Source organism: Hordeum vulgare, chromosome 2H (genome assembly GCF_904849725.1).
Source record: "Hordeum vulgare subsp. vulgare chromosome 2H, MorexV3_pseudomolecules_assembly, whole genome shotgun sequence".
NCBI lineage: Eukaryota > Viridiplantae > Streptophyta > Magnoliopsida > Poales > Poaceae > Hordeum > Hordeum vulgare.
This window is the reverse complement of record NC_058519.1, coordinates 13,837,961-13,860,313: the sequence shown is the minus strand read 5'-3', so window position 1 is coordinate 13,860,313 and position 22,353 is coordinate 13,837,961. Positions and strand designations below refer to the sequence as shown.

Sequence of the window (22,353 nt, the reverse complement as noted above, 5' to 3'; positions counted from 1 at the left end):
TTGAATGGTGCATTTTTAACACACAAAAAGTATGGTGTTCAAATAAGTTCAAAAAAATGAAATCCCTTTGTAAGAGATGAGTTCTCGTTCGAAACCCTGATACTTCGAGAGAGATTGTCCGTTTTGTACACGAAGTGCATCCAGTTTTTGTCGTAGCCCTCTCAACTTTTTAACACATGCTATGTGGGTGAAATGATGATAGCATGCCAACTTTCAACATTTTCAGAGTTCATTTGTAGTGCTTTTCGATTTCAGGGTCAACTAGCTCAAAAAAAAAAGTAAATGCACGAAGAATACCAAATGAAGTCAGAAATTGTTGAAATTTTGTGACGTGCCTTTGAATGGTGCATTTTGAACACACAAAAAGTATGGAGTTCAAATAAGTTCAAAAAAATGAAATCCCTTTGTAAGAGATGAGTTCTCGTTCGAAACCCTGATACTTCGAGAGAGATTGTCCGTTTTGTACACGAAGTGCATCCAGTTTTTGCCGTAGCCCTCTCAACTTTTTAACACATGCTATGTGGGTGAAATTATGATAGCATGCCAACTTTCAACATTTTCAGAGTTCATTTGTAGTGCTTTTCAATTTCAGGGTCAACTAGCTCAAAAATAATAATAAGTAAATGCACGAAGAATACCAAATGAAGTCAGAAATTGTTGAAATTTTGTGATGTGCCTTTGAATGATGCATTTTGAACACACAAAAAGTATGGAGTTCAAATAAGTTCAAAAAAATGAAATCCCTTTGTAAGAGATGAGTTCTCGTTCGAAACCCTGATACATCGAGAGAGATTGTCCGTTTTGTACACGAAGTGCATCCAGTTTTTGTCGTAGCCCTCTCAACTTTTTAACACATGCTGTGTGGGTGAAATTATGATAGCATGCCAATTTCAACATTTTCAGAGTTCATTTGTAGTGCTTTTCAATTTCAGGGTCAACTAGCTCAAAAAAAATAATAAGTAAATGCACGAAGAATACCAAATGAAGTCAGAAATTGTTGAAATTTTGTGATGTGCCTTTGAATGGTGCATTTTGAACACAAAAAAAGTATGGAGTTCAAATAAGTTCAAAAAAATGAAATCCCTTTGTAAGAGATGAGTTCTCGTACGAAACCCTCATACTTCGAGAGAGATTGTCCGTTTTGTACATGAAATGGATCCAGTTTTTGTCGTAGCCCTCTCAACTTTTTAACACATGCTATGTGGGTGAAATGATGATAGCATGCCAACTTTCAACATTTTTAGAGTTCATTTGTAGTGCTTTTCAATTTCAGGGTCAACTAGCTCAAAAAAAAAGGTAAATGCACGAAGAATACCAAATGAAGTCAGATATTGTTGAAATTTTGCGATGTGCCTTTGAATGGTGCATTTTGAACACACAAAAAGTATGGAGTTCAAATAAGTTCAAAAAAATGAAATCCCTTTGTAAGAGATGAGTTCTCGTTCGAAACCCTGATACTTCGGGAGAGATTGTCCGTTTTGTACACGAAGTGCATCCAGTTTTTGTCGTAGCCCTCTCAACTTTTTAACACATGCTATGTGGGTGAAATGATGATAGCATGCCAACTTTCAACATTTTCAGAGTTCATTTGTAGTGCTTTTCGATTTCAGGGTCAACTAGCTCAAAAAAAATAATAAGTAAATGCACGAAGAATACCAAATGAAGTCAGAAATTGTTGAAATTTTGTGATGTGCCTTTGAATGGTGCATTTTGAACACACAAAAAGTATGGAGTTCAAATAAGTTCAAAAAAATGAAATCCCTTTGTAGGAGATGAGTTCTCGTTCGAAACCTTCATACTTCGAGAGAGATTGTCCATTTTGTACACGAAGTGCATCCAGTTTTTGTCGTAGCCCGCTCAACTTTTTAACACATGCTATGTGGGTGAAATTATGATAGCATGCCAACTTTCAACATTTTCAGAGTTCATTTGTAGTGCTTTTCAATTTCAGGGTCAACTAGCTCAAAAAAAATAGTTAAATGCACGAAGAATAACAAATGAAGTCAGAAATTGTTGAAATTTTGTGATGTGCCTTTGAATGGTGCATTTTGAACACACAAAAAGTATGGAGTTCAAATAAGTTCAAAAAAAATGAAATCCCTTTGTAAGAGATGAGTTCTCGTTCGAAACCCTCATACTTCGAGAGAGATTGTCCGTTTTGTACACGAAGTGCATCTAGTTTTTGTCGTAGCCCTCTCAACTTTTTAACACATGCTATGTGGGTGAAATGATGATAGCATGCCAACTTTCAACATTTTCAGAGTTCATTTGTAGTGCTTTTCAATTTCAGGGTCAACTAGCTCAAAAAAAATAATTAAATGCACGAAGAATACCAAATGAAGTCAGAAATTGTTGAAATTTAGTGATGTGCCTTTGAATGGTGCATTTTAAACACACAAAAAGTATGGAGTTCAAATAAGTTCAAAAAATAAAATCCCTTTGTAAGAGATGAGTTCTCGTTCGAAACCCCGATACTTCGAGAGAGATTGTCCGTTTTGTACACGAAGTGCATCCAGTTTTGTTCGTAGCCCTCTCAACTTTTTAACACATGCTATGTGGGTGAAATGATGATAGCATGCCAACTTTTAACATTTTCAGAGTTCATTTGTAGTGCTTTTCAATTTCAGGGTCAACTAGCTGAAAAAAAAGTAAATGCACGAAGAATACCAAATGAAGTCCGAAATTGTTGAAATTTTGTGATGTGCCTTTGAATGGTGCATTTTGAACACACAAAAAGTGTGGAGTTCAAATAAGTTCAAAAAACTGAAATCCCTTTGTAAGGGATGAGTACTCGTTCGAAACCCTGATATTTCGAGAGAGATTGTGCGTTTTGTACACGAAGAGTGCATCCAGTTTTTGTCGTAGCCGTCTCAACTTTTTAACACATGCTATGTGGGTGAAATGATGATAGCATGCCAACATTCAACATTTTCAGAGTTCATTTGTAGTGCTTTTCAATTTCAGGGTCAACTAGCTCAAAAAAATAAGTAAATGCACGAAGAATAACAAATGAAGTCAGAAATTGTTGAAATTTTGTGATGTGCCTTTGAATGGTGCATTTTTAACACACAAAAAGTATGGTGTTCAAATAAGTTCAAAAAAATGAAATCCCTTTGTAAGAGATGAGTTCTCGTTCGAAACCCTGATACTTCGAGAGAGATTGTCCGTTTTGTACACGAAGTGCATCCAGTTTTTGTCGTAGCCCTCTCAACTTTTTAACACATGCTATGTGGGTGAAATGATGATAGCATGCCAACTTTCAACATTTTCAGAGTTCATTTGTAGTGCTTTTCGATTTCAGGGTCAACTAGCTCAAAAAAAATAATAAGTAAATGCACGAAGAATACCAAATGAAGTCAGAAATTGTTGAAATTTTGTGATGTGCCTTTGAATGGTGCATTTTGAACACACAAAAAGTATGGAGTTCAAATAAGTTCAAAAAAATGAAATTCCTTTGTAAGAGATGAGTTCTCATTCGAAACCTTCATACTTCGAGAGAGATTGTCCGTTTTGTATACGAAGTGCATCCAGTTTTTGTCGTAGCCCTCTCAATTTTGTAACACATGCTATGTGGGTGAAATTATGATAGCATGCCAACTTTCAACATTTTTAGAGTTCATTTGTAGTGCTTTTCAATTTCAGGGTCAACTAGCTCAAAAAAAATACTTAAATGCACGAAGAATACCAAATGAAGTCAGAAATAGTTGACATTTTGTGATGTGCCTTTGAATGGTGCATTTTGAACACTCAAAAAGTACGGAGTTCAAATAAGTTCAAAAAAATGAAATCCCTTTGTAAGAGATGAGTTCTCGTTCGAAACCCTCATACTTCGAGAGAGATTGTCCGCTTTGTACACGAAGTGCGTCTAGTTTTTGTCGTAGCCCTCTCAACTTTTTAACACATGCTATGTGGGTGAAATGATGATAGCATGCCAACTTTCAACATTTTCAGAGTTCATTTGTAGTGCTTTTCAATTTCAGGGTCAACTAGCTCAAAAAAAAAAGTTAAATGCACGAAGAATACCAAATGAAGTCAGAAGTTGTTGAAATTTTGTGATGTGCCTTTGAATGGTACATTTCAAACACACAAAAATTATGGAGTTCAAATAAGTTCAAAAAAATAAAATCCCTTTGTAAGAGATGAGTTCTCGTTCGAAACCCTGATACTTCGAGAGAGATTGTGCGTTTTGTACACGAAGTGCATCCAGTTTTGTCATAGCCCTCTCAACTTTTTAACACATGCTATGTGGGTGAAATGATGATAGCATGCCAACTTTCAATATTTTCAGAGTTCATTTGTAGTGCTTTTCAATTTCAGGGTCAACTAGCTCAAAAAAATAAGTAAATGCACGAAGAATAACAAATGAAGTCAGAAATTGTTGAAATTTTGTGATGTGCCTTTGAATGGTGCATTTTTAACACACAAAAAGTATGGTGTTCAAATAAGTTCAAAAAAATGAAATCCCTTTGTAAGAGATGAGTTCTCGTTCGAAACCCTGATACTTCGAGAGAGATTGTCCGTTTTGTACACGAAGTGCATCCAGTTTTTGTCGTAGCCCTCTCAACTTTTTAACACATGCTATGTGGGTGAAATGATGATAGCATGCCAACTTTCAACATTTTCAGAGTTCATTTGTAGTGCTTTTCAATTTCAGGGTCAACTAGCTCAAAAAAAAAAGTAAATGCACGAAGAATACCAAATGAAGTCAGAAATTGTTGAAATTTTGTGACGTGCCTTTGAATGGTGCATTTTGAACACACAAAAAGTATGGAGTTCAAATAAGTTCAAAAAAATGAAATCCCTTTGTAAGAGATGAGTTCTCGTTCGAAACCCTGATACTTCGAGAGAGATTGTCCGTTTTGTACACGAAGTGCATCCAGTTTTTGCCGTAGCCCTCTCAACTTTTTAACACATGCTATGTGGGTGAAATTATGATAGCATGCCAACTTTCAACATTTTCAGAGTTCATTTGTAGTGCTTTTCAATTTCAGGGTCAACTAGCTCAAAAATAATAATAAGTAAATGCACGAAGAATACCAAATGAAGTCAGAAATTGTTGAAATTTTGTGATGTGCCTTTGAATGATGCATTTTGAACACACAAAAAGTATGGAGTTCAAATAAGTTCAAAAAAATGAAATCCCTTTGTAAGAGATGAGTTCTCGTTCGAAACCCTGATACTTCGAGAGAGATTGTCCGTTTTGTACACGAAGTGCATCCAGTTTTTGTCGTAGCCCTCTCAACTTTTTAACACATGCTGTGTGGGTGAAATTATGATAGCATGCCAATTTCAACATTTTCAGAGTTCATTTGTAGTGCTTTTCAATTTCAGGGTCAACTAGCTCAAAAAAAATAATAAGTAAATGCACGAAGAATACCAAATGAAGTCAGAAATTGTTGAAATTTTGTGATGTGCCTTTGAATGGTGCATTTTGAACACAAAAAAAGTATGGAGTTCAAATAAGTTCAAAAAAATGAAATCCCTTTGTAAGAGATGAGTTCTCGTACGAAACCCTCATACTTCGAGAGAGATTGTCCGTTTTGTACATGAAATGGATCCAGTTTTTGTCGTAGCCCTCTAAACTTTTTAACACATGCTATGTGGGTGAAATGATGATAGCATGCCAACTTTCAACATTTTTAGAGTTCATTTGTAGTGCTTTTCAATTTCAGGGTCAACTAGCTCAAAAAAAAAGGTAAATGCACGAAGAATACCAAATGAAGTCAGATATTGTTGAAATTTTGTGATGTGCCTTTGAATGGTGCATTTTGAACACAAAAAAAGTATGGAGTTCAAATAAGTTCAAACAAATGAAATCCCTTTGTAAGAGATGAGTTCTCGTTCGAAACCGTGATACTTCGGGAGAGATTGTCCGTTTTGTACACGAAGTGCATCCAGTTTTAGTCGTAGCCCTCTCAACTTTTTAACACATGCTATGTGGGTGAAATGATGATAGCATGCCAACTTTCAACATTTTCAGAGTTCATTTGTAGTGCTTTTCGATTTCAGGGTCAACTAGCTCAAAAAAAAATAAGTAAATGCACGAAGAATACCAAATGAAGTCAGAAATTGTTGAAATTTTGTGACGTGCCTTTGAATGGTGCATTTCGAACACACAAAAAGTATGGAGTTCAAATAAGTTCAAAAAAATGAAATCCCTTTGTAAGAGATGAGTTCTCGTTCGAAACCCTGATACTTCGAGAGAGATTGTCCGTTTTGTACACGAAGTGCATCCAGTTTTTGTCGTAGCCCTCTCAACTTTTTAACACATGCTATGTGGGTGAAATTATGATAGCATGCCAACTTTCAACATTTTAAGAGTTCATTTGTAGTGCTTTTCAATTTCAGGGTCAACAAGCTCAAAAATAATAATAAGTAAATGCACGAAGAATACCAAATGAAGTCAGAAATTGTTGAAATTTTGTGATGTGCCTTTGAATGATGCATTTTGAACACACAAAAAGTATGGAGTTCAAATAAGTTCAAAAAAATGAAATCCCTTTGTAAGAGATGAGTTCTCGTTCGAAACCCTGATACTTCGAGAGAGATTGTCCGTTTTGTACACGAAGTGCATCCAGTTTTTGTCGTAGCCCTCTCAACTTTTTAACACATGCTATGTGGGTGAAATTATGATAGCATGCCAATTTCAACATTTTCAGAGTTCATTTGTAGTGCTTTTCAATTTCAGGGTCAACTAGCTCAAAAAAAATAATAAGTAAATGCACGAAGAATACCAAATGAAGTCAGAAATTGTTGAAATTTTGTGATGTGCCTTTGAATGGTGCATTTTGAACACAAAAAAAGTATGGAGTTCAAATAAGTTCAAAAAAATGAAATCCCTTTGTAAGAGATGAGTTCTCGTACGAAACCCTCATACTTCGAGAGAGATTGTCCGTTTTGTACATGAAATGGATCCAGTTTTTGTCGTAGCCCTCTCAACTTTTTAACACATGCTATGTGGGTGAAATGATGATAGCATGCCAACTTTCAACATTTTTAGAGTTCATTTGTAGTGCTTTTAAAATTCAGGGTCAACTAGCTCAAAAAAAAAGGTAAATGCACGAAGAATACCAAATGAAGTCAGATATTGTTGAAATTTTGCGATGTGCCTTTGAATGGTGCATTTTGAACACACAAAAAGTATGGAGTTCAAATAAGTTCAAAAAAATGAAATCCCTTTGTAAGAGATGAGTTCTCGTTCGAAACCCTGATACTTCGGGAGAGATTGTCCGTTTTGTACACGAAGTGCATCCAGTTTTTGTCGTAGCCCTCTCAACATTTTAACACATGCTATGTGGGTGAAATGATGATAGCATGCCAACTTTCAACATTTTCAGAGTTCATTTGTAGTGCTTTTCGATTTCAGGGTCAACTAGCTCAAAAAAAATAATAAGTAAATGCACGAAGAATACCAAATGAAGTCAGAAATTGTTGAAATTTTGTGATGTGCCTTTGAATGGTGCATTTTGAACACACAAAAAGTATGGAGTTCAAATAAGTTCAAAAAAATGAAATCCCTTTGTAGGAGATGAGTTCTCGTTCGAAACCTTCATACTTCGAGAGAGATTGTCCATTTTGTACACGAAGTGCATCCAGTTTTTGTCGTAGCCCGCTCAACTTTTTAACACATGCTATGTGGGTGAAATTATGATAGCATGCCAACTTTCAACATTTTCAGAGTTCATTTGTAGTGCTTTTCAATTTCAGGGTCAACTAGCTCAAAAAAAATAGTTAAATGCACGAAGAATACCAAATGAAGTCAGAAATTGTTGAAATTTTGTGATGTGCCTTTGAATGGTGCATTTTGAACACACAAAAAGTATGGAGTTCAAATAAGTTCAAAAAAAATGAAATCCCTTTGTAAGAGATGAGTTCTCGTTCGAAACCCTCATACTTCGAGAGAGATTGTCCGTTTTGTACACGAAGTGCATCTAGTTTTTGTCGTAGCCCTCTCAACTTTTTAACACATGCTATGTGGGTGAAATGATGATAGCATGCCAACTTTCAACATTTTCAGAGTTCATTTGTAGTGCTTTTCAATTTCAGGGTCAACTAGCTCAAAAATAATAATTAAATGCACGAAGAATACCAAATGAAGTCAGAAATTGTTGAAATTTTGTGATGTGCCTTTGAATGGTGCATTTTAAACACACAAAAAGTATGGAGTTCAAATAAGTTCAAAAAATAAAATCCCTTTGTAAGAGATGAGTTCTCGTTCGAAACCCCGATACTTCGGGAGAGATTGTCCGTTTTGTACACGAAGTGCATCCAGTTTTTGTCGTAGCCCTCTCAACTTTTTAACACATGCTATGTGGGTGAAATGATGATAGCATGCCAACTTTCAACATTTTCAGAGTTCATTTGTAGTGCTTTTCGATTTCAAGGTCAACTAGCTCAAAAAAAATAATAAGTAAATGCACGAAGAATACCAAATGAAGTCAGAAATTGTTGAAATTTTGTGATGTGCCTTTGAATGGTGCATTTTGAACACACAAAAAGTATGGAGTTCAAATAAGTTCAAAAAAATGAAATCCCTTTGTAGGAGATGAGTTCTCGTTCGAAACCTTCATACTTCGAGAGAGATTGTCCATTTTGTACACGAAGTGCATCCAGTTTTTGTCGTAGCCCGCTCAACTTTTTAACACATGCTATGTGGGTGAAATTATGATAGCATGCCAACTTTCAACATTTTCAGAGTTCATTTGTAGTGCTTTTCAATTTCAGGGTCAACTAGCTCAAAAAAAATAGTTAAATGCACGAAGAATACCAAATGAAGTCAGAAATTGTTGAAATTTTGTGATGTGCCTTTGAATGGTGCATTTTGAACACACAAAAAGTATGGAGTTCAAATAAGTTCAAAAAAAATGAAATCCCTTTGTAAGAGATGAGTTCTCGTTCGAAACCCTCATACTTCGAGAGAGATTGTCCGTTTTGTACACGAAGTGCATCTAGTTTTTGTCGTAGCCCTCTCAACTTTTTAACACATGCTATGTGGGTGAAATGATGATAGCATGCCAACTTTCAACATTTTCAGAGTTCATTTGTAGTGCTTTTCAATTTCAGGGTCAACTAGCTCAAAAATAATAATTAAATGCACGAAGAATACCAAATGAAGTCAGAAATTGTTGAAATTTTGTGATGTGCCTTTGAATGGTGCATTTTAAACACACAAAAAGTATGGAGTTCAAATAAGTTCAAAAAATAAAATCCCTTTGTAAGAGATGAGTTCTCGTTCGAAACCCCGATACTTCGGGAGAGATTGTCCGTTTTGTACACGAAGTGCATCCAGTTTTGTTCGTAGCCCTCTCAACTTTTTAACACATGCTATGTGGGTGAAATGATGATAGCATGCAAACTTTCAACATTTTCAGAGTTCATTTGTAGTGCTTTTCGATTTCAGGGTCAACTAGCTCAAAAAAAATAATAAGTAAATGCACGAAGAATACCAAATGAAGTCAGAAATTGTTGAAATTTTGTGATGTGCCTTTGAATGGTGCATTTTGAACACACAAAAAGTATGGAGTTCAAATAAGTTCAAAAAAATGAAATCCCTTTGTAGGAGATGAGTTCTCGTTCGAAACCTTCATACTTCGAGAGAGATTGTCCATTTTGTACACGAAGTGCATCCAGTTTTTGTCGTAGCCCGCTCAACTTTTTAACACATGCTATGTGGGTGAAATTATGATAGCATGCCAACTTTCAACATTTTCAGAGTTCATTTGTAGTGCTTTTCAATTTCAGGGTCAACTAGCTCAAAAAAAATAGTTAAATGCACGAAGAATACCAAATGAAGTCAGAAATTGTTGAAATTTTGTGATGTGCCTTTGAATGGTGCATTTTGAACACACAAAAAGTATGGAGTTCAAATAAGTTCAAAAAAAATGAAATCCCTTTGTAAGAGATGAGTTCTCGTTCGAAACCCTCATACTTCGAGAGAGATTGTCCGTTTTGTACACGAAGTGCATCTAGTTTTTGTCGTAGCCCTCTCAACTTTTTAACACATGCTATGTGGGTGAAATGATGATAGCATGCCAACTTTCAACATTTTCAGAGTTCATTTGTAGTGCTTTTCAATTTCAGGGTCAACTAGCTCAAAAATAATAATTAAATGCACGAAGAATACCAAATGAAGTCAGAAATTGTTGAAATTTTGTGATGTGCCTTTGAATGGTGCATTTTAAACACACAAAAAGTATGGAGTTCAAATAAGTTCAAAAAATAAAATCCCTTTGTAAGAGATGAGTTCTCGTTCGAAACCCCGATACTTCGAGAGAGATTGTCCGTTTTGTACACGAAGTGCATCCAGTTTTGTTCGTAGCCCTCTCAACTTTTTAACACATGCTATGTGGGTGAAATGATGATAGCATGCCAACTTTTAACATTTTCAGAGTTCATTTGTAGTGCTTTTCAATTTCAGGGTCAACTAGCTCAAAAAAAAGTAAATGCACGAAGAATACCAAATGAAGTCCGAAATTGTTGAAATTTTGTGATGTGCCTTTGAATGGTGCATTTTGAACACACAAAAAGTGTGGAGTTCAAATAAGTTCAAAAAACTGAAATCCCTTTGTAAGGGATGAGTACTCGTTCGAAACCCTGATATTTCGAGAGGGATTGTGCGTTTTGTACACGAAGAGTGCATCCAGTTTTTGTCGTAGCCGTCTCAACTTTTTAACACATGCTATGTGGGTGAAATGATGATAGCATGCCAACTTTCAACATTTTCAGAGTTCATTTGTAGTGCTTTTCAATTTCAAACATTTTTTAATTGAAAGTAACAAAATAGTTAATAGTTGGATAGTTAAAATAATTACTTTTCAAAATAGAAAATATTTTTGAATTATTTATTCAATTTCAAACACTTTTCATTATCATAATTTTGTCAAATTCTTAAATATGCAAAAAGAATTTTAATAAACATAATTTTTAATTGAAAATTACAAAATAGTTAATAGTTTGGATAGTCAAAATAATTACTTTTGAAAATAGAAAATAGTCTTGAATTATTTATTCAATTTCAAACACTTTTCATTATTATAGTTTTGTCAAATTCTCAAATATGCAAAAAGAATTTTAATAAACATAGTTTTTAATTGAAAATAACAAAATAGTTAATAGTTTGGATAGTCAAAATAATTACTTTTGAAAATAGAAAATAGTTTTGAATTATTTATTCAATTTCAAACACTTTTCATTATCATAGTTTTGTCAAATTCTCAAATATGCAAAAAGAATTTTAATAAACATAGTTTTTAATTGAAAATAACAAAATAGTTAATTTTGAAAATAAAAAAAATTGAAACTATATGAGAATTTGTAAAGAAAATTAAACCTAAATTCAAAGTGACCTCACTTTGAATTCAGGTTTAATTTTCTTCACTATTTCAAATATAGTTTCAATTTTTTAATTTACACTCAGTTTAGGCCCGTAAGCCTGCTTTAGAGAGGAGCTCGATGGAGTAGGTGCGACGGGGCTTATAAAGAAGTGTTAGTCCCCCTCGCTGGGCGAGGTGGGACTAAACTTATCGTGCAGCCGCGGAGGGGCTTTAGTCCTGGGTGGAGCCAAGACCCGGGACTAAAGCCCCTCGCCTGCCGCCTGCCGAGGAGGGGCTTTAGTCCCGGTGCGTGGCTCCAACCGGGACTAAAGACCCCCTTTAGTCCCGGTTGGAGCTCCGCACCGGGACTAAAGACCCCTGCTTCCCGCCTTCTGGTATGCCCGAAAAACGGCCTTTAGTCCCCGGTCGTGCCTCCACCCGGGACTAAAGGGGGTCTTTAGTCCCGGTTCCAGCCCCGAACCGGGACTAAAGATCCACCTATATAAGCGGGAGTTAGAAAAATTCCAACCCAAATCGTTCGTTTCTCTTCTTCTTCCTCTCGTTCTCCTGCCCGGCGCGGCACACCGACGACCTCGACGACGCCGTCAGGCTGCCCGCCGTCCTCCTCGCCGCCGCCTGCCGTCCTCCTAGCCGTCGCTGTCATCCTCCTCGCCGCCGCCGTCCTCCTCGCCACGCGCCACCGTCCTCCTCGCCGCGCGCCGTCGACACCTCCGGCCGGTAAGCCCCCCGTCCCCTCCTCCCCAACACTCCGGCCAGTAGAAGAAAAGAAGAGAAAGGAGAAGAAAAGAAGAAAAGGAGAAGAAAAGAAGAAAAAGGGAAGAAAGGAAGAAAAAGGAGAAGAAAGGAAGAAAAAGGAGAAGAAAGGAAGAAAAAGGAGAAGGAAGGAAGAAAAAGGAGAAGAAAAGAAAAAAAGTAGAAGAAAAGAAGAAAAAGGGAAGGAGAAGAAAACAAGAAAAAGGAGAAGAAAACAAGAAAAATGAGAAGAAAAGAAGAAAAAGGAGAAGAAAAGAAGAAAAAGGAGAAGAAAAGAAGAAAAAGGGAAGAAAGGAAGAAAAAGGAGAAGAAAGGAAGAAAAGGAGAAGAAAAGAATAAAAAGGAGAAGAAAAGAAGAAAGAGGGAAGAAAAGAAGAAAAAGAAAAAGATTTTTTTTGTCATTTAATTCCTATTGTTATTAGGTTTGTACAAGATTATTAGGGTTAGTAATATTTAGAAGTAGGTTAGGGTTACAAGAAGAAGAAATATGAAGAAAAATAAGAAAATAAGATTAGGAAAAAGGAAAATAAGAAGAGGAGGAGAAGAAAAAAGAAAAAGGAGAATAAGAAGAGGAGGAGAGGAGAAGAAGAGGAAAAATAGAAGAAGAGGAGAAGTAGAAGAAGAGAAAAAATTAGAAGAGGAGGAGAGGAGAAGTAGAAGAAGAGAAGAGGAGAACTAGTAGAAGAAGAGGAGAAGTAGAAGTAGAAGAAGAAGTAGAAGAAGAGGAGAAATAGAAGAAGAGGAAAAATTAGTTTAGGGTTACAAGAAGAAGAAATATATTTTTTGTCATTTAATTTTGCTATTGTATAGTGTATATGCTTAAGTGTTAATAGTGTTTCTTAGATTATTGCTTAATTTTGCTATTGTATATGCTTAAGTTTTAATAGTTTAATTTTTCTATTGTATATGCTTAAGTGTTAATAGTTTATTTTTAGCAAGAAAATTAATAGAACTAGTTTATTTTTTTAGTTCATTTTACGATGCCTATCCCGCATCCTCGTCGTCGACTCGGCGGAGGACACCTGCTTGATCAGAGGGGCCCTGTCCGGGACTGGGCTCCGCCCGGCTGGTATTGGGAGGTGCTACCTTCCGGGGGCGTAGGTTGGTGAGGAGCCAACCCGTCGTTGACCCGATCCTTGTTTGGTGGCGGTCGCGTGGGCTAGTGAGGGTGCCGAGGCTTCCGGACACCGCAGAGGTGGTACGTCACCGTGTCAGCGAGGAGGATGAGCACGTCCGTCGCTACATGGTTGCGTTGGAGGGCAGGTTCGAGCATACCTGGCAGGTTCTTCGGGGATCTCACTAGAGCTATGATCCTGTGATGGTTCCTTCTCTTTGGGTGTCCACCGCCCGGGACGTTACCCGTCGGGCTCTACGGTTCTAGATGTATCAGTGATGCTATATGTATGATAGTATTCGAGGAGTATTAGTGACAATATTCGACGATGTACGGACAAAAGAGATGATGTATTTTCTTATAATTGAATGCATGCTAATTTGAATACTACTTTATTTTACGATTTGGTTTTGCTTATTGAATGCTCAAATTGGAAAAGTACTCCTACTTTGAATACTATGCAGAAATCTAGGAGTCCCGGGTGGAGCCACGACCCGAGACTAAAGTTGTTTTGGAACGGAGTTCCTGATAGAATAATGTGACATATAGAAGGGTAGATGAGATCAGGAAAAATAGGATCATTTTCTACACATCTAGAATGTCGCCATTTTGTTAAATCCTTAAAGGTTAAAAGAATCCGTTAGACATATTTTAGAGTTTAGGTTCTAGCCAAGACCCGGGACTAAAGGTCCTCCTATATAAAACGACACTTCGAAGTTTCCAACCCCTCTTATATAGTTTGTTAGTTTATTAGTTAATCAGATGTCCGTTTTTTGCAGAACTATGGATCCACATATCAGGAACCTCGAAGAGGAAGAACTTCTCGGAGATATAATCAAAGACGGCCCCGACGTTGAACCAGATGAATTTCCGTCATCATATCTAAACCCCTCCAGATATGGAATGGAGGTCGACCGACACGAAGATGAAGCCGATGGGGCAGGAGATAGGTCCAATGACGCAGAAGGTGATAGCTCCACTGATGGAGAAGCCGGTGGAGAAGCCGGTGAAGAAATAATAAAGTCCGGCGGGGTATACATATGAAGTTCGACAATCACTTGTAATATGTGAAAAATATTGGAGATAGCTCCATATTGTATACATATACATTCATTTGACGAATGTTTCTCCCTCTTAGGCCTCCACATCGAGCAAAGCTACGAAACGAGGCCCGATTAGAAAGTTGGATGCACGGACGCATTACACCTTTGAGGTGATATTGCCTATGGGCGAACCCAAGCTTCCTAAGAATGCTGCTGACACATTCAAGAAGCAATACGGAGTTCTCGTTAGGGATCACGTCCCGATCAGCATTCGGGAGTGGAACAAGCGCAAAGGGGCAGCCGATAGTGACTATGTCGCCGAAAGGTACAAAGATAATCTTTGGAATGATCTCATGTCACATTTCAACCTGCCAGAATGTGAGAATGAAGACACCGCAGACAAACTGAGGGCCAAAGTCAAGTAGTGGACTCTAAAGAAGATGGCCGAACTGTTCCGTAGCTGGAAGAAGAAGCTATGGAAAAACTATCTGAAGACAAAGAAAGTGCCAGTATTCAAGGAGTATCTAGCCAAGCAGGCGAATCACTGGAAGGCATTTGAAGAGTACAACGAGTCAGAAGATGCCAAGCAGGCGAAGTGGGCGCCTGGATGGGGTATCCCGGTTGAAGACATTCTGGCTTCCCAAGATGACAGGTTACCCAAGGCTGTGGTAGCCCCTAAGCCACAGTTTGTCATGGGAGCGCCTTTGGTCAGCAAAGATGATTTCCCAACAAATATGCGTTACCTGCATACATGGTACTTAAGTGAATCAAAGAATGGGAGAACGATGATCGTGGTGAGTGTCCCACGGGAGTACTACGGCCGCCCCGCAGAAATCCATATCGACTTTGATGAACTCTTCCAGATGTACAATGGCGACGCCCTCGACAAATCGCTTATGAGTTGCTATTGTCTGTAAGTTTTTCAATTCGTTGTCTACATATAACTTGTTTAGTTATTTCAATTCATTGTCTATATATAACTTGTACTCTATTATGCAAAATGAAGATTCTGGATTGTAAAAGTAGGAACATCCTAAATTTTGGGTTTATTGACCAAGATAAAATACATATAGCGACGTTAACTGATAAACCAAAGGAGACGGAGGAAAACCTTCTAAGGTTTCTAACAGATCAAAATTTCTGTGACCACATACTGTTTCCATACAACTTCAGGTGAGGGTCTTTACTCTGTTGTGTCCATTCACTTATAAGTGTAATTGATAAGTTACTGACACACACACACACACACACACATATATATATATATATATATATACATGTGCAGTTTCCATTGGATTCTGTTGGACATTCAAATTGATAAGGGAAGAGTTGATGCCTTCGACCCATTATCGAGACCCTTGGAACAGTTCCAAAGCCTGCCGGACATGCTCCAAGGGTAATTTCAATCATTCTTGCGCTCTATCGGTCTCTTTCGATGATTCTCTGATATATCAATTAATGAAAAACTTAGCAAATCATTATCCTTGTCGGGCAGGGTTTGGAAGCGGTTCAAGTGCATGACTCCCGGTATCGAGCCTGAGAAGCTGACCTTTAGAGCGGCTCAGGTAAGTAGTAGTATGATATACTTCTATTTTCAATACATTTATGATGCTAGATTATTATTATGATTATATATATTCTATTCTCGTAAAGTGCGACCAGCAGCCACGGGGGACGCATCTATGCGGATACTATGTTTGCGAGACCATTCGCACGTTTACCTCTGAGCACAAGGATCACAGATTCGACGTAAGCAATGAACATTCACACCTCTATTTTTACCCGTCATTCCTTGTTATCATGATTGATATTCATATTCATCTCCTCTTCTTATATAGTACACGGCCATGAGGACGAAGGTCCTACCAGAGCAACGCACGATTGCTGTTGCAGAGGAGCTTGCGACCTTTCTGAGCACGGAAGCTATAGATGACACAGGACGATTTAGTGTAGCTAGGGGCCATTACTGATGTTCGTCCATGTAATCGAATAGACAGGCTCTAGTCCCGATAATTCAGATCTCCGTATAATTGTATATATATGCTCGCTTGTAAGATAAGTTAATCTTATATATATGCATAATTATTTCTATTTAAATTATATGAAAACTAATTCCCGAAGACCAAACGAGGCATCACGTTAATCTCTCGAACACCTAAACCCTAAAACCCTAAAACCCAAAAATAATTTCATTCAAAAAAAAACTAAAAAATAAACAAAATCTGAAACTCTTTAGTCCCGGTCCGTGTAACGAACCGGGACTAAAGGGCCTGCCCCTGAGGGCGTTACGAGGCGCCCACGTGGAGCACCTTTAGTCCCGGCTTGTAAAAGGGCCGGGACTAAAGGTTAGGATTTTAGTCCCACCCCTTTAGTCCCGGTTGGTGAACCGGGACTAAAGCCCCTTACAAGCCGGGGCTAAAGGCCCCGTCCCCACTAGTGATGTGTGTGGATCGGAACCTCGCAAAGTCTCGCGGGAGGGCGATGAGGTCGACGCCGCCGTCGTGCCAGTGGAGCTGCACGATGTCTCGGTTCTCGTAGTAGCGCTCCCAGCCCAGCGACCCCAGCCGCTGCTCCAGCGCCTCCAGCGACCGCATCGTCTCGTTCGCCGGCACGTACACCAGCGCCTTCTTGCTCGGCGCCGCCGCCGCCGACGGCTGCACCCCGGCACTCTTCAGCTCCATCACCCCGTCCTCCCGGAACACCCAAACGCCTCCGGCCGCCATGGATTATTTGGATCGCCTCCGTCGTCTACCTAGCTATCGCAGGCTGGTTATTTTTGCTCTCCCGCTGCTAGCTGCATGATTGAAGAATATATAGCCGTGAAGCAAGTAATAATGCTCCGCCTCTGCAACTTGGCTTGGCTGGGCCATGGAGGGCAAGGGCGTGGTTTGCAATTGGATGCCGTATGCCTAATCCGGGACGCTGTATGCCAAATCCGTCCACCGGCGCAGATATTGAAGGAGTGGCTACCAACCAGCCTGCGTTCAGGTGGGCACTAGTGGTGACAGGGCCTATAGTCCCGGCCCGTAAGGGGCTTTAGTTCTGGTTCATCAACCGGGACCAAAGAGGCGGGACTAAAGGCCTAACCTTTAGTCCCGGCCCTGTTCCAAGCCGGGACCAAAGGTGTTCCCCGTGGGCGCCTCGTAGCGTCCTCAGGGGCAGGCCCTTTAGTCCCGGGTCTTAACACGAACCGGGACTAAAGGATCCGTCTGTTTATTTTGTGTGTTTGACCCAAAAAAGGTACCCTTTTTATTTTTTTTTCAAATTTTATTTTTGAATATTCTTTGATTTGTTTTTATGTTTTATTTAAATTTTTAAATCTTTGATTTATTTGACAATTTAATCTCTAATCACCCATCCTCATTTCTCATTTCAAATCGTCTAACTTCTCGGCCGGTCACCCATCCTTTCGTTGCTTCAGCTCAAGCACGCTTAACTTCGTGGTTCTATCGTCCCTAGTTGCCAAGTCTGCACTTGTTGTTCTCCTCACAATAGTAAGCTATCAATCCTAAACAACCTAGGGTTCTCCCTCTTAGGCCTCCACATCGAGCAAAGCTACGAAACGAGGCCCGATTAGAAAGTTGGATGCACGGACGCATTACACCTTTGAGGTGATATTGCCTACGGGCGAACCCAAGCTTCCTAAGAATGCTGCTGACACATTCAAGAAGCAATACGGAGTTCTCGTTAGGGATCACGTCCCGATCAGCGTTCGGGAGCGGAACAAGCGCAAAGGGGCAGCCGATAGTGACTATGTCGCCGAAAGGTACAAAGATAATCTTTGGAATGATCTCATGTCACATTTCAACCTGCCAGAATGTGAGAATGAAGACACCGCAGACAAACCGAGGGCCAAAGTCAAGTTGTGGACTCTAAAGAAGATGGCCGAACTGTTCCGTAGCTGGAAGAAGAAGCTATGGAAAAACTATCTGAAGACAAAGAAAGTGCCAGTATTCGAGGAGTATCTAGCCAAGCAGGCGAATCACTGGAAGGCATTTGAAGAGTACAACGAGTCAGAAGATGCCCAGGCAATATTAGAAAAGAACAAGATAAATGCCGACAAGAAGAAATATCACCACAAGCTCGGGCCAGGGGGCTATGAGACTGCCATCCCAAAGTGGGATAAGAAAGAGCAAGATCTGCTAGCTAAAGGCATCGTACCTGAACCACTCCGTGATGAGTGGCAATTGAGAGCAAGAAATTGGTTCCTTGCGCATGGTGGTTCGTACGACGAAGAAACAGGGGACGTCATCTGCAGTGACGGTCTTAGGATACCCAGGGAGAATTGGAAAAGGATAGTGAAAGAAATTAAGGAGGGAAAAAGAAAGTTCACTGCAAATAGAGAGAAAGATTTGCTCACCCTGGTCCTCGGCAATGACGAACATGGAGGACGAACGCGAGGCTTCGGTCCTTCTTACCCGTGGTGGCTTGGGGTTTGCCAGAGACCAAGACACTTACAGAAGCCGAGAGAGAGCAAAGAAGCGGCAGCAGGATGAGGAGAATGACAAGTTCAACCAGTTGCTTGCCAGGATTAACGAGCAACAGAAACAGATTGATGAGCTTAGAGGAGTAGCGCGCTAGGAAGATCCTGCATTTGATATTACCGGCGCCCCATCTAAGCGGAAAAGCAGTGTGGCTGAATCTGAGGCCCCGCCCGACGATGCACGAAGAATGATAGAGGGCGGTCCCGGCTACCCCGTGGATGGAATCAAGGTGTCAACATCATGTGAAGTCCATCAGAAATTCAAGAACATATCCATGAAGGTGTCCGTCGGACAAGCTTTACCTTCTGGCCCTGATGCACGCTGGCATGGCCGTGAGATTCCAGCTGACTTTGCTAAAGTCGGGGTGGATGAAATCATGGCGGGGTTTCATGATATGGAGCTCGACATAGCTGGACCCGAAGATGAGAGGACACTCGGAGAAGTACTGGGTGGAGTCATCCAATGGGACAAGAACTACATCAAGCTTCCAGGCTCGGCCCCACGGACAACACCGCCTCCGAGTCGTCGCAGGTCACCTACACCTCCATTACCTCCAAGCCCTCCACATGACGTCGGCCAGCACAACACGAGTCCATCTCGATCACCGCCGCCGGACTTGGGTCGTCCATCTTCGCCGCCGCCCGCTCCGGATACTAAGCGGAAGCGTGCCAGCAAGAACGCTCCGCCGATGATTTCTAAGCGACGGAGCCCCCCAAAGCGCAAACGGTCGCCCCTCCCAAAGGTACCTCATGCTAATCTTCCTATCAGACCTTATGATCGTACCCCCGAGGAAAACGCCAGGATAGCAAAGGAACATCATGATGCACAGATGAAAAAGAAGGAACCCGAGCCCCGCCCAGAATACACCGAGGAGCAAATAGCATTTGCAAAATACTTCACGAGCCTTCCATCACAGTATGACTTACACCATAAGCCTGATGACTATACACGCACATTGCAGAAGGAAGTGAAAAAGAGCAGATGACGTGCAAGTGCAAGTGGGAGCAAATCAAGTTCAACTACAAGCAAGAAAAAATCAGACGTTCCTCAGCTTGGACAACAGGCCAAACAGTCGATCCCACCCCTCAGGGTGTTAACCGAGAATGTCCCCCCTCCGTTGCAGGGGCAAGATTTGGAATTAGCAAAGAAGTGGGCGGCTGAATGGGGTATCCCGGTTGAAGACATTCTGGCTTCCCAAGACGACAGGTTACCCAAGGCTGTGGTAGCCCCTAAGCCACAGTTTGTCATGGGAGCGCCTTTGGTCAGCAAAGATGATTTCCCAACAAATATGCGTTACCTGCATACATGGTACTTAAGTGAATCAAAGAATGGGAGAACGATGATCGTGGTGAGTGTCCCACGGGAGTACTACGGCCGCCCCGCAGAAATCCATATCGACTTTGATGAACTCTTCCAAATGTACAATGGCGACGCCCTCGACAAATCGCTTATGAGTTGCTATTGTCTGTAAGTTTTTCAATTCGTTGTCTACATATAACTTGTTTAGTTATTTCAATTCATTGTCTATATATAACTTGTACTCTATTATGCAGAATGAAGATTCTGGATTGTAAAAGTAGGAACATCCTAAATTTTGGGTTTATTGACCAAGATAAAATACATATAGCGACGTTAACTGATAAACCAAAGGAGACGGAGGAAAACCTTCTAAGGTTTCTAACAGATCAAAATTTCTGTGACCACATACTGTTTCCATACAACTTCAGGTGAGGGTCTTTACTCTGTTGTGTCCATTCACTTATAAGTGTAATTCATAAGTTACTGACACACACACACACATATATATATATACATGTGCAGCTTCCATTGGATTCTGTTGGACATTCAAATTGATAAGGGAAGAGTTGATGCCTTCGACCCATTATCGAGACCCTTGGAACAGTTCCAAAGCCTGCCGGACTTGCTCCAAGGGTAATTTCAATCATTCTTGCGCTCTATCGGTCTCTTTCGATGATTCTCTGATATATCAATTAATGAAAAACTTAGCAAATCATTATCCTTGTCGGGCAGGGTTTGGAAGCGGTTCAAGTGCGTGACTCCCGGTATCGAGCCTGAGAAGCTGACCTTTAGACCGGCTCAGGTAAGTAGTAGTATGATATACTTCTATTTTCAATACATTTATGATGCTAGATTATTATTTTGATTATATATATTCTATTCTCGTAAAGTGCGACCAGCAGCCGCGGGGGACGCATCTATGCGGATACTATGTTTGCGAGACCATTCACACGTTTACCTCTGAGCACAAGGATCACAGATTCGACGTAAGCAATGAACATTCACACCTCTATTTTTAACCGTCATTCCTTGTTATCATGATTGATATTCATATTCATCTCCTCTTCTTATATAGTACACGGCCATGAGGACGAAGGTCCTACCAGAGCAACGCACGATTGCTGTTGCAGAGGAGCTTGCGACCTTTCTGGGCACGGAAGCTATAGATTACAAAGGACGATTTAGTGTAGCTAGGGGCCATTACTGATGTTCGTCCATGTAATCAAATAGACAGGCTCTAGTCCCGATAATTCAGATCTCCGTATAATTGTATATATATGCTCGCTTGTAAGATAAGTTAATCTTATATATATATGCATAATTATTTCTATTTAAATTATATGAAAACTAATTACCGAACACCAAACGAGGCATCACGTTAATCTCTCGAACACCTAAACCCTAAAACCCTAAAACCCAAAAATAATTTCATTCAAAAAAAACTGAAAAATAAACAAAATCTGAAACTATTTAGTCCCGGTCCATGTAACGAACCGGGACTAAAGGGCCTGCCCTGAGGGCGTTACGAGGCGCCCACGTGGAGCACCTTTAGTCCCGGCTTGTAACAGGGCCGGGACTAAAGGTTAGGCTTTTAGTCCCACCCCTTAAGTCCCGGTTGGTGAACCGGGACTAAAGCCCCTTACAAGCCGGGGCTAAAGGCCCCGTCCCCACTAGTGATGTGTGTGGATCGGAACCTTGCAAAGTCTCGCGGGAGGGCGATGAGGTCGACGCCGCCGTCGTGCCGGTGGAGCTGCACGATGTCTCGGTTCTCGTAGTAGCGCTCCCAGCCCAGCGACCCCAGCCGCTGCTCCAGCGCGTCCAGCGACCGCATCGTCTCGTTCGCCGGCACGTACACCAGCGCCTTCTTGCTCGGCGCCGCCGCCGCCGATGGCTGCACCCCGGCGCTCTTCAGCTCCATCACCCCGTCCTCCCGGAACACCCAAACGCCTCCGGCCGCCATGGATTATTTGGATCGCCTCCGTCGTCTACCTAGCTATCGCAGGCTGGTTATTTTTGCTCTCCCGCTGTGTGACGCCCTCGGCTTAATCGTACGCTAACCATACACGCAAATGCGTACGATCAAACCCAAGGACTCACGGGAAGATATCACAACACAACTCTAGACACAAATAAAATAACATCAGCTTCATATTACAAGCCAGGGGCCTCGAGGGCTAGAATACGAAAGCTCGAAAAACACACGAGTCAGCGGAAGCAACAAATATCTGAGTACAGACATAAAACAACATGGGGGTGCCTTAGAGAAGGCTAGCACAAAAGATACAACGATCGAACGAGGCGAGGCCTCCTGCCTGGGAACCTCCTAA

At 40.5% G+C, this 22,353-nt stretch overlaps 2 protein-coding genes across 2 annotated transcripts; both read right to left on the bottom strand.

Moving 5' to 3' along the window:
- Window positions 1–11,335: 11,335 nt before the first annotated feature.
- On the bottom strand, window positions 11,336–17,083 carry LOC123429178 (flowering-promoting factor 1-like protein 5). The gene is made up of 2 exons (XM_045113237.1): window positions 16,686–17,083; window positions 11,336–11,390 (listed from the first exon to the last, which is right to left on the bottom strand). The coding sequence occupies exons 1-2, from the start codon at window positions 16,964–16,966 to the stop codon at window positions 11,336–11,338; spliced, it is 336 nt and encodes a 111-aa protein (XP_044969172.1). The 5' UTR covers window positions 16,967–17,083.
- Window positions 17,000–22,047, bottom strand: LOC123424973 (flowering-promoting factor 1-like protein 5). Its single transcript, XM_045108653.1, has 2 exons — window positions 21,698–22,047; window positions 17,000–17,037 (listed from the first exon to the last, which is right to left on the bottom strand). The coding sequence occupies exons 1-2, from the start codon at window positions 21,984–21,986 to the stop codon at window positions 17,000–17,002; spliced, it is 327 nt and encodes a 108-aa protein (XP_044964588.1). The 5' UTR covers window positions 21,987–22,047.
- Between the last annotated feature and the right edge of the window lie 306 nt (window positions 22,048–22,353).